General features: G+C 36.6%; 1 protein-coding gene across 1 annotated transcript in view; it reads left to right on the top strand.

The window, feature by feature from the left end:
• Nucleotides 1-12,874, top strand: part of LOC102223102 (inactive phospholipase C-like protein 2) — a 69,970-nt gene that overhangs the window by 51,546 nt on the left and 5,550 nt on the right. Inside the window, exons 4-5 of the mRNA XM_023348884.1 lie at nt 3,795-3,870; nt 11,310-11,419. Coding sequence (XP_023204652.1) covers nt 3,795-3,870; nt 11,310-11,419 — 186 coding nt within the window. The remainder of the gene's footprint in view (nt 1-3,794; nt 3,871-11,309; nt 11,420-12,874) is intronic.

Raw genomic sequence — 12,874 nt, 5'->3', positions numbered from 1 at the left:
GCACACCAATAGCTATGAAAAACTGGATTGCAAAAAGGACATTTTCTAAGAGCGAGACCCTTAGGTTTAGCTTTGAGTCTGCATGTGTTTTGTAGGTACAAAATCTCCAAAGTTCATTTTATTGGAAGAAGACAAAGAAGGCAAAGTTTTACTCAAATCAAAGTGTTAAAATAAGAGTGTGAAGTTTAAAAAAAATCAATAACTATCAATCTAAATCAACTCTGAATCTAATAAAACTTGATTCAGCACCAAGTTTAATATTTATGCATTTTGTCATGCTGCAATAAAAACTTATCTTTCACATCTGAGCTCTTTCCCTCTGCTGAACCTCTGTGTATGTGTACTTTGCGCATGCAGGAGTCCACAAACTGCTCCACACACCAGACAGATTCACTTCTGCTTCTTTTCTGATGTAAACACATGCAGTGGGTTTCACAGTGAGTGGTGTGCCATATGCCGACACGTAGGACTGCTCCGTGCGCATCACTCTTTTACATCGGTGACGTACACACTGTCATACGCTTTAAGATGACTGTAGACAGTCTGTCAGCTTGCGTCTTGAGCTCACTTTATCGTCTCCTATTTTTAAATATACACTACAGTTTGACATAGTAGAATGAGAAAACAAACTCCTCTATAAATATTAAGTTTACACTTTTAATATTTGTGTGGGACCTTATCAAGGCACATGAAATCAAAACAATCAGAACACAAAAATAAATGCAAACTTCTAAATGAATCTTACTTTACGACGCAATTTGTAATCTGTTTAGTTAAAGTCAGAGTTCAACTAAATAAACTGCTTCTTTATATTATATTTTTTAAGCATATGATTGAAATATTCACACAGCTGGATGAGTTTTCCAGATCTTCCAGACATGACATATACACCACACACAGTAATTGACCTGTCAAGTTGTCAAGATGCAGCTGCTTATTGTGTAAAAGTGCTTTTCCTTCTGCCTCGTCTCTCGGAAGACCTTGATATTTTTTACAAGTTGACATATGAGCAGTGCAGAAAGGTTTTAAAAGACTCTAATATTAGTAATTACCTGCTGTTTTACACCGTTGGTTTTTTTATTTCTATATTTTTTTAGGTGGGAGCTGGGGAAATGAGTCGTTTGTTAGGTTTCAGCCTTTATGCTTCACTTTCCACAAGAGGATCGCTACTTCTTTTTAATAGTTTTATTTTTATCGTTAGCTTTTAAAGGCAAGCAGTACATAAAAAATAAGCCAAAGGACACACAGCAAATGAGCTACATAAGCTTTTGGTTACCATCATACATGCATAAGGAATATTTTAATAATATATAAAAATAATTTTATTTCAACTTGCAATTTTTTTCAAGGCATTCACAAGGAATGAATGTTTTTTCTAGACACTGTACATTGTGTTACCATGTGAAACAAGACAACGCCTTAAAAAGCAGAAATAACAGCATAAGGATCTAATAGTAGGTTGCGTGTATCTTTATTAACATACAGCTTAGTCTTTGATGCGAGGGTCATGGCAGCTAAGTGCTCGTTTCCTGTTGTCACACTCCCTTGCTCAAGAACAGAGGGCCCAGTCTATGGGCATGTGTGTGTATCTGTGCGGTACATGTGTGTGAAGCATATGACTTCACTGCTGATTGGCTCGCCAACTCCAGGGCGTTAACTGTTGAAAATCAGTGTGAAGTCTGTGTCTTTAGTAACCTACCTACCCACATGTAGGTTATTGGCAGCGAATGTCACGATGTCTTCTAAAACAAGACATCAGTGCCATTACGTTTTCAGTGCTTACAGTAGGCTGTGACATGTTTTCGTTGCTATGCAGAAGCTAAATTTTCAATTTCCTAGTTTCCCAGATAATATGTTGAATGTGGAAACATAAGTGAGCTGACATAGCACAAATAATGGCTGCCTCAATTTAAATTCAAAATTCAAAAATACTTCATTGATCCCAAAGAGAAATTAAGTGAAGGTGTGGCATTAAGTATTTTCCAGCATTTTAAGGCACAATCAAGTATGTTTCCTTCAGTTTTATGTAACAAAGATGAGTTAAAAGAAATTTGACTTTGTAATTTGATGCCTTGAAGTTCGGTCCATGTTCCTTTAAGAAGCTCCTGCTCTTTCTAGTGCTCCACCTTCAGAATGTCATCGCCACAATGCTTCTCATTATGCTATTAACAACCGTTCTTAGGAGTGCCAACTGAGAAGCAGTTAGGTTTTTGATGAGGTAATAACGTTACAAAAGAAAAACATAGATTTTACTTAATAACACCACTTTAATTTTCTTTAGAAAATAATTTTGCTTTTTGATTCTGTCAAACTCAGAACACATTTTGGGTTCCAAATACACTCCTTCATAGGTTTTTATTGTGCTCACATGGATGGGTTAATCACAGGTTAGACAAATATTCTTCATGTTTTGCATTTAAACAGTTTCGTCTCCAGTCGTTGCTTCAGAGAGCGTGCTGCCTATTACAGGAACACTTCGCATTCAAACTAGCTCCCATGAGAAGATTACTTGGAAAAAAGGCATGTACATGCATATACTCATCCAAACAGTACAGCAGTCCACTTTCTGTCTCCCACAGGAGAGTGAAACTTAATTATCCTTCCCCTTTGTGCTAGAGCTCTCCTCCAGCTGCTCCCAATCAGCCCTGTTGGATGATGTCTGAGCACCACATCAAATATAGTTTTGGCCTCAATTTAAAATTTGAAGCGAAAATTTGCTTTCGCCATTTTTATCTTTGCAGATGTAACAGTAGGTGTGGTCAGAATCTGACCAAATAAGTTGTGTAACTTCTTTACCTAAAATGATAATAAATAAATGACTCAGCAAGAGCAACAACTCAATAATAAGATAAATTGATTTCATAATACTTAGCTTGACAAAAGAATTCTTACAGTTGGATAACTATCAATAAAAATACAATTCATTACTTTTAGTAGAAACACAAAATAACATTAAAACCAGTTAATTTTTACATATGCAAAAGTATTATATATAACAAAATAACAAACAATATGTTTGTTATTTTGATATAGACTTATAGACCAACTAAATTTCTTATTGCAGTCAATATTGCACTGTTTTACCATTTTGCTGTTTAAATATTGCCAATCACAGGTTGCTAACCTACATTCAGAGTTTGCCAATAGGTACTTTAAAACAGGATTAATAAGAGTGATGGGTGATGCCAGATTGTTTGTGGTTTTTTGCAGCAAGAAATGTTGCCATAGAGACAAATTTGTCTTTCTTGTAATCAAAGAGAAAATATACGTACCATTTCTTTTCAGTCAGCTGACTAGCAGTGCAAAGCAGCAGGAAATAGAGGCAGGATATGGAGCTTCTTCTCTCCATGCAGTACTGCACTCTGGCATGTTCCCTGATATGTTATGTAAATAAAAGTACTTTCAATTATAAAAACTGTATAAAAGGCTGGACAGTGGTTCATTTGTTACTGGCTTGTCATGTGTATCTAATTGGTTCCTTTGCAAAAAGAACTCCACACTTTGTTGTCTGTGCTGTACATTCACTCAGATCACCTGCTTTTCTCAACTATAATCTTAATCAAATCTAAAAAATAAAACCATAAATATGTCTGGCATGAGCTCTGGCTAATGAAATGATTAAATTAGAAATCATTTGTGAGAATAAAACTCACACTTCTAGCAGTTTTACATATACTCTGGTTATTATCATTATATAATTTTGGTTGAAGCTCAGCTGATGGGTTTTCTTTTAATGACTTTTAGTGATTAAGGTGGACTCTAAATTAACTTTGTCCTTTTTATTTGTCTTCTAGATGATCCAAACCAGCAAAACCCTGATTGAGTCAGCTGATGTTGTCTACTCCAAGCTCACACAAGCACAACGGGCAGGTATGCAGCATGAATGTATTCAGTTCTATTCCAGAATACTTCCCAAAGGGAAATTAAATGAATTTGTGCATCCGCTTGACTTGAGCAAACTGCTAGAGTCATTGTAATTTCTCGTCAAAGTAAAAGGAGGTGCTACATTTCTCTGCCGCTGGGATGAGACTGACTTACCACTCAGGGGCATGAATCAGATTTTCTCACTTACAGATATTTTTTTTTTTAAACTCAATATCATGAGAAAGCAACTTTTTATTCTCCTGTTATAAGATAGAGAGGGTGTCACATGGAATGCAGTTCTGCAGATAAAGAAATGGCATTGTTCCCCCCGCCCCTCCACAACATCCCTGTCAACATCAACATCGGTGGCTGCTGTCAATAGAAGTGGTAATCATCAGTGAGTCAATGTGGCGTAGTTATGGGCAGTGAGCAGGTGAAAACAATCAGTGAGCCACACGGACAGAAGGGCTGCAGGGGGGAGAGAGAAAGGACAGAAAGCGTAAACATCTTTTGAAAGGAGGAGATAAATTAAAAGGCTTGACATTGCAGGCCGTGGGGGAGAGAAAGGGCAGAATTAAACATGCATTAATCAGTACATCTTTATTTTAAAAAGATGGAATCCCACAGAGGACAAATTTAGCCTGGATGTGATCATTATTAGAGAAATGGCTTCAAATTAGGAAATTCTTGTGGCTTGTCCTCTCCAGCCTCTTTTGGATTTGGCTCAACTCCTCCTCATTTGCCTCACTTCTATCTTTAAATAGGAAGCACAACGCTGGAATAGTGACATGTCAATTTTGCATGTTTTCACTAACATTGTGCTGCTACAGTCAGCCACAAAACTACAGATCATGGCCAGGAAAATACTGTGTGATAGCTGGTGTAAACCTGATTAATTATATTTTATGCCCTTCCACTCCTCATTGTTTTGTGTCTAACAACTGGGACTGAGTCTCACACTTCAACCCCATATCCTGAATCAAATAAGAAATTTTAAGCCTCCTTTTGCCAAGCTTTACTCCCTGGTGTTACACAATAGGAGGCATATGCTTTCTCCCTTTAACAGAATAAGCTAACCTGATATTCATGCTGTGTAATTACCCTGGGATGTAGGCTGAACACTGGGGCTTCAATCACAGAGCTGTCCCTTAGCTCCATGGTTCCCCAGCCAGGAGCTGGAAGAATGTTCAAAGGCGATGATTTCAGAGTTAAGCAGAGATTAAACCGCACGCAGCCGCACTCGCAGCTGTTTCTGTTACTCCACAGCAATGCTCAGCTTATTGCCTCCTTCAGGTAAAAGAACCTGAATGTAGGATAATACAGCTAGTATTTCTGGTTCAACTGAGAAGGGAGGAAATTTGGACATTCTTTTATTAAGAGTGGATAGCTTTTCCTGTAAGTGAGAAGAATGATACACCGAGGCAAAGGGGGAGCAGCGACAGCCCTCAGGCGCCTCAGCTGCATGCCAAACATAACACTCAGCCCGTCGCCCACTCTCTCTGCTGTGCCCCTGGTTCTGACACTCATGCCTCAAATCAAACTATGGCCTTTTACAAATATTATGTCTATTTTACATCCCTTCTGTGTATTTCTATTAGTGTTTCCAGACATTTGTTGCCATTTTGATAACAATAGGTCAGCCAGGAAGACTGCCTTTTTTTTTTCTTGTAAAATGTGCATTAAGGAATGTTTGGAAAGAACAGGGTTTCCTGCTTATTTTGGAAAACTTTAGAATTCAATTAACAGATTTTTCAGGTTGGGATAAGTATAAAAAAATCAACTTATTCATATTTTTTAAGGTTCCGTACTTATATGTCTCTGTAGAAATAGTCAACATCAATTCAAAGCGAACTTTTTACTATTGAATAAAGAAGAAATTTTAATTGAAAAATATGTCAGAGTCCCAAAAAGAAGCAAATGCTTAAATTTAGCTTTGCATGTCATTTGGAACCTGTAAAATACAAACATATTTTCCAAATTCATTAATTAAATCAAGATAACATATTTTTAAACATTAAATTAAGTTTAGCGTAATAGAATATTGTGCCTGACGGCCATATTTCATCACCTATTAAGCCAAATGTCCTTTGTTCTTATAAAATATTATTGTTTTCCACATTTATTTCTTTGATGTCACTTGCACCAATGTGCTAATGATGCTACAATAATAGAAAAAAATGTTACAATATCTTTTTTCTGCTTTATGACTCAACATGTAAGCTTCTAATTATAATCTGAAACTGACTTTTGTTACTATTTCTTTAACACTGTAGTTCTCAGCTTGTTACTTCTGCTCTCCATTCACATCTTATTTCAATGGACCTATAAATAAATCTACAGTCTATGACAAATTTAGTTCATTAAACTTAAGCTAATTGGGTAAAAGTAACAAAAAAATATGAAACATTCAGACTCTAGGAGAGCTAAATTAATGCTGTCTGTGCAACTATACCTGCTTTGAGCTGTTGTAAACAGTTGAAGCAAAATTTTAGTTCCTTTAATTTAAGTTTTTTTATAAGAGTCATTAGATCCGATGAAATACACTCATTCTACAATTTGACCCAGTCTCTCTAATTGAGATTTTTCCTCATCTGACATGTCTGTTTTATTTAGCTTGTGTTTCAGTCGATTATAGCCATTTTTTAACCTCTTATAACCAGAGAATCCACAGACAATATTGTGTTCAACCCCTCCCAAAGGTATTTGTAGTGAATGCATCTCTTGTGATGCTGTATGTACCTCTTAGAACCCATCTCATAAAGCACATGTACACACTGACAGCATTAGGAGTAACTGGCTGAACACAGAAAGGCGAGCAGAGAGAGGGATATGAAGAGATGGTGGATTTGCATGGAATTGAGGGTTTTGTCCCTATGATCATTCAAGATGGCAAAGGTATAATTTTGGATTAATGGCTGTGTGAGAAACGGAAAACAGTGCTATTAGAGGACGGCTTGTCAGTCTTATGGTAGAGAATGTGGCGACGGGGTGGAATTTGTTAGTTTAATTTAAACTCTGGTGTTTTTGCCCTTCTGCTTTGCTCATCGGCTAAATACTGTTGTGACAAAGACATAAATCACAAACGATGGCCGGGATATGAAATAAGGAAATTTCACTCAACTGTCACCTCTTATTTTTAAATAAGGGCATTATGCAAAATCAGAAACAACGGCGTGGAACAGGTTTGGATTTGTTCTGCCTGTCCTGCAGCATCTTCCATTTTCTTCCTCCTCTCAGTTTATGCATAGTCATTGTTGCAGCTAATCAGTTTAATTTGAGCAGTGAAGCTTATGTGTTGATGAGAATGGAGAGGTGCTAGATGATTCCCCTGTGGGCCCTATTGGTGGCTCGCCATCACGCACGAGGATAATGGGCGACCAGGAAAACAGCTGGGATGCGCACTCTGGCCCCTCCAGATGCTACCATCATATTTTTTGAGTACACAGACTCTGAGTTGGCTCAGATATCAGAAATCTAAATGTGGAAACCCCAATTCACTCTTCTTTTCATTGTAGTCATTTCTTTGCTTTGTGTGGTGTTTATGTTTTTCAACCATCTAATCAGTTTCCATTGAAGAAATGAATTAGCACAAAGTAAATTTCACTCAATTTGTACATTTGTGTGTAATTAGAAATGTATATTCAGTGCCTACGTACAGTGCATATGTGAGTGGATTAAACTGTTATTTTGAAATCTATATATTAACACTTGCAAAGTTGTGACACGATCTCAAAGTCTAAAAAGGAAGATAAATTGTTTTTATTATTTTCTAGGTCTGGGTGATTTTGGAAAAATTCTGGATTTTCCTGATATTTTTCTTCTTTCCAGGTTTTGAAGGAAAATACTCCAATAAATATAGCAGATTTATGTTGAGTTACATTTAAATAACATCTTTGCCACATTATACCTTGATTTTAACATTTTACCACCAATATTTTGGTTTTGAATTTAATTATTAGATACACCACCATTTACCTTTAGAATTAGATTCTAGACAACTTTAAATTCAGGTCGAACTGTTCTTAAAATTTGTTTTGATATTATGATAAAACATGCATGCAAACAGAGATTTTGTGGATAATTTGAAAATTGAATAAATAAACTAAAGATTGCAAACTGTTCTTAAAAGAGTCAGCATTTCCAAAACTTACAGTTGTTTTGATGGCAGAATCTTAAACCTAGGCTGTGGATCTCTGCCACTCCTCCAGAGATACTGTGGGCATTTTGGCAGCAACTCTGATTAATGCTGCCCTTCCTGGGCCTGTCCCAGAGGAAAACATTGAAATCTGTTATTGCTATATAAAAGACGGGCAGAAAACATACAAGGAATATGCTTTTGTTGTTGTTGTTGCAAGACACTTTATGCAGTAGTGCTGTTATCTAATCTTTCTGAACTATAAGAAAATCGATTAATATTTAAATGTTCCCCAAAATAGACTTTGCTGTCTTTCTTTAAACTAGAATAGTGTGATCATTTGGGTAACACAGCTGGAAATAAAAGAAAAAAAGGTATACCTGGAAATGAATAGATGAAAACGCTTGTAAAGGATGCACAGTTTGTGTAAAGGACACACAAACTGGAATCAAATGTATCATCAATGCAATCCATGTTTTATCAGTTCTCTGTTGTGTTTATCCAGGTCCCCTTCCATTCAAACATGCTTTCTCTGCCTAAAGACTGTGTATTTGTTCATTTTGTTTTCGACAGCTTTCTCGCTGTGAATATCCAAGATAAAGACATCTCATTCCCTTTGTCGTCTTTGGCTTTGCAGAGTCCTTGTTTTCCTAGCTCATCCACAGCCAGAAAAAAATCCCTCTGTGTTTGCAATGATGACACTCCACATGGACTCTAGAGTGTGTATGAATTGGGATAAATTAAGCAAACATTGATCTGACTGGTGCAAATCTCCCTTTCACCAGCTACCATTTCTTTTCAGTGACACAGGATCCGCTTTAAAGATTCTGTTTTATTTGGATATTTACCACCTTTCACTTTCTCTGACTTAAAATTTAGCTTTTTTTTAGATCTGCTTGTGCATTTGGAATGCTTCTCATTATAAATGCAGAAGATGTTTATTGTTTTCAAGGACTATAAGCCATATTTTCTAATTGTGTAGCTACTCTAAAGAGATGTTGTCTCTCTTGTCCTTCCATCTGAGCACCGCTTCTCCAGCTCATACTCATTAGCGACGCAAACTAAAAAGTCCTTGTCTTTCTACAGCACACCATGTGGTCACATTTTGCACAACAGCATGAATTTCTCAGTGTTAAAGTGACAGTAAGGAACAGGAATTGTGTTAATGTTACACTGAGATGGCTCTTAATCACTGCCAGATTAAATACTCTGAGAAGCTATATTGGAACAAACCGCCACCAGCTAATTTCGTATCATTTACATCTCCCTTCTTGCTGGTTTCTGCCCCATCCTATGTTCGCCTTCTCCGTTTTCTCAGCTCTACACAAGCACCGGCCCATTAACTGTAGCGGATTATAAAATTAGATCAGTCCTTATCCCTGTTAATGTAAATTTCAGGCTCCTAAGTTAGAATACTGTAGTAACACTGCCTCTGGTATAGTTAGAAAATTAAGAAAGGGCAGTCCAACGTTGTAGATTAAAAATAAAAAAAGCAGGCCCTCAAAACGTAGTTTTACATTTTTATGTACTCTGCCTCTGGAAGATGATCCACTCAAGTTGCTGCACAGGAAAAGAATTTCAATTGGTCTGAGGTATTCTCCAAAATGTGTAAACTATTTGTTTACAGAAGAGGTGCAATACCTTCTCACTTATAAATATGAGGTGCTGAAAAAAATGATTCAAGATGCACAGCTATTCTCTAGTTTATAGTGGAAGCCTGCATTGTTTCTTCAACGCTTGTGCAGAAAATCAAAACATTTGTTGCTTAAGGTCATCTTTCAGGGACAGACTGGCAAGCAAGCTGAGTCTTACAGATTTAGTGGGAGTTTGTTGCTAAACCCTTTGGAGATTAGGAATAGTTTACCTCGGCTGCAATAAAACCTGACCTACTCTGAAGCCTAGTTAGAGGTTCGACTTCATTGTACCGTTTTAGCCCTGTAAGCAAAGGGCATCCATCCGGTCATCCATTTTCTGTACTCACTTAAGTCTAGTAGGGTCATGGGATGATCTGGTCTTAAATCTCCTGAATCAATTACCAAGAGATGATGAAGAAGAACATCTTTGAACTATGAGAGAAAACCTATGCATTCCTCACCGAACACCACAAAAAAAATACACAATAGCCTATTTGTTTAAATATGCACACCCTTACTTTGTTGCAATATCTTTTGATACAGTTCCACGATTCAGTCTTCCTAGGTACACAGTTAATTATAGAGAAATTAAACTACATTGATTAAGTGTAATTAAAGTTCATGCCCACTGATTGAAGTTCACCATCCTATTAGGGCTTTTTTCAAATTACTAATTGACATTCATACTTTGCCGACGCTACAATGTGTCAAAATAATGAGATTTATGAAAAGATGCTAATCAGGAATTTTTAAAATCCACAGCAAGATAGCATGGCACTCTGAAACATTGAGCAACTGTAACATTTCTAAAACCAAATAATTCCCAAAACTTAACACAAAAAAGCCAAATGGGAACTTGTCAGGGAGGCTGCTAAGAGGTTGGCAGTAGCTCTAAAGAAAATACAAGAATTTCTCCATTATGTCTGGACTAAGAGTAGGGTTCAAAGGTCAAAGCATTTTCTTCCAAAGAAAACATTCAGGCCCAGCTAAAACTTCCCAAAAACTTGTGGGAGAATAGTTTATGGTCTGACGAAATTAAGCTGGAACTTTTGACCAACATTTTAAAACATAAGTTTGGTACCAAAACAGTACAACACTAAAATAACACTGCACTTTTAGTGAAATACAGTGGTGGAAGGATCACGCCCTGGGGTTAGTTTTCTTCATGTGAACTAGACTTTTATAGAGAATGAAATCATGCACAGCACCAAATATCAGTCAGGTTTTGACCCAAACCTTAATGTACCTGCATGCTCTAACAGATTTCAGAAAATGATGGCACTTTAAAGAAGCTGTCCACATGTTTTATGACTTCTGTAATATTGAATATACATTTTTTGCCATTTTATTTGACCTGTTTTTACTATATAACAAATGGTAATTGTGTTTCCCTATGTCTCCTGTGGTGAATAACAAATCTCTTGGCAAAGGTGTCTTACCTTTGAAACCTGCTTTACGTAAGACCATTAAGATCTTAACAGGACAATACTAATTTGGTTATTCCAGTAGTAAAACAGACTGATGTCTGTACTACATATACTATATTCCATTCTTGAAAAATGTTAATTAAATAAATGAATAAAAACTCTAACCACCACAGTAGACTGCAAGCCTTTTAGAGATATTTGTGACTTTTCCGATATTGTTTTTAGGTGAAACATGTCTGTCCATTTCAGGTCTGGACTTCCATGAAGACTTGCATCGTATTGGAGTAAAGGAGGGCCTGAAAGGCAGAAAACTTCAGAAAGCCATGGAGAGTTACGCTTGGAACATCACTGTGCTTAAGGTGAGCAAACCTCCCCAATAACGTGACTTAAAACTCAATGTACTGTATGCAGTACATTTAGTGTTCACACAACTTATGGTATATGAAAGATGGGAAGTTAAAGGATTATCTTATAAAATGCAACCAGCTGGACAAGCAATCCCAGACACTGTTGCAGAGATTTACCCGCATGATGTCTTAAGAAAGCTTCTTGGGCTAATTGCGTCTCTCTCTTCCCTAATCCCTAAATCTCTTAAGTAATTAGTGTTCATTCCAAGCGTTGTTTTATTTATTTGCTCTTGTATCTATTTTGACAAGACTTGATTGGATCGTTCACACTTGCTTGGAAGACACATGCAGCTTGGCCATATGTGCATGTGTAAAAGATGGTGCATTCTTGTCACTGCTTGCCCTGTGACTCGAGAGATAAGGCCAGCCAATTCTCTCATCTTATTCCCTCTTTGAATACCGAGGTTAGAAAGCTAAATGCGAACAGTATAGTAGGGATCTTATCTCATTGTATCACCTTGACACCAGTTAATTGTAAATGATAGTGATGATTTCATGGTTTATACTGTTTTTCATTTTATTGACTTTTATATGTTATCACAATTTACTTTAGTCAAAATGAAATACCTTAAATCACATTTTTGTGCAGCAGCATCATTTTAATTCTATATATGTGAAAATATAACTTCAATTAGTTATTTTGAGTTTTCCGATATGAAAAGGCTCCTTTGCCTTTGCCAATCTAAAAAATAATTTAACATCAAAGGAATTTCTTGCACAAAATCTTTAGAATGGTTTTATCATTTTAGCTATTCACAGAGCTGTGTACACTAAAACCCCTGACAGCGGGTTTTAGTGTACACTCAGTGCTGGAGGATCAGAGAAATTACCACACACACCCACTGCAAATGTTTTAGTGGTTGGCACCCAGAAAAAAAAAAAAAATCTGTGACCAATTCTAAACTGCTACTTAGTAAACCCCAAGTGGCGGTTAGCTCTGCTACAGTTCTAATATTAGTAGCAAATATGTGGAATGCTTTTAGCCATGTTACTTGTATTTCCTCTTCTCTTCTGTAACGAGAGCTAATAATGTTGTTATTCTCATCTCCAAGCGTGTGAAGGAAGTACTGCACACATCCCTAATCTTCTAAGCAAATATATTTATAAAGGTGGAGTTTACACAATCGTTCCACCATATGTCAGTAATAACCTATCCAGGCTAAACATAGGAAAAAAAATAAAAATCAAACCCTGATGTCCATAAATTAACTTATGCTGTACAGTATAGGGAAAAAGTAGTGAACACATGATAAAAAGGAGGTTCAAGAAAGCATGGAAAGCCATGACACCTACTGAAGTCGATCAGTTATTGGAAAATAATCCTGCCACTTAGTGTAAATAAACATCAACTGGCTCAGTCTCAACTGATGACCAATGAAAAATATTCTGATTACCAGGGTGTCAAAC

This window comes from Xiphophorus maculatus, chromosome 16 (assembly GCF_002775205.1).
Source record: "Xiphophorus maculatus strain JP 163 A chromosome 16, X_maculatus-5.0-male, whole genome shotgun sequence".
NCBI lineage: Eukaryota > Metazoa > Chordata > Actinopteri > Cyprinodontiformes > Poeciliidae > Xiphophorus > Xiphophorus maculatus.
The sequence above is the reverse complement of the archived record's forward strand: the minus strand, read 5'-3'. Positions and strand labels throughout refer to the sequence as shown.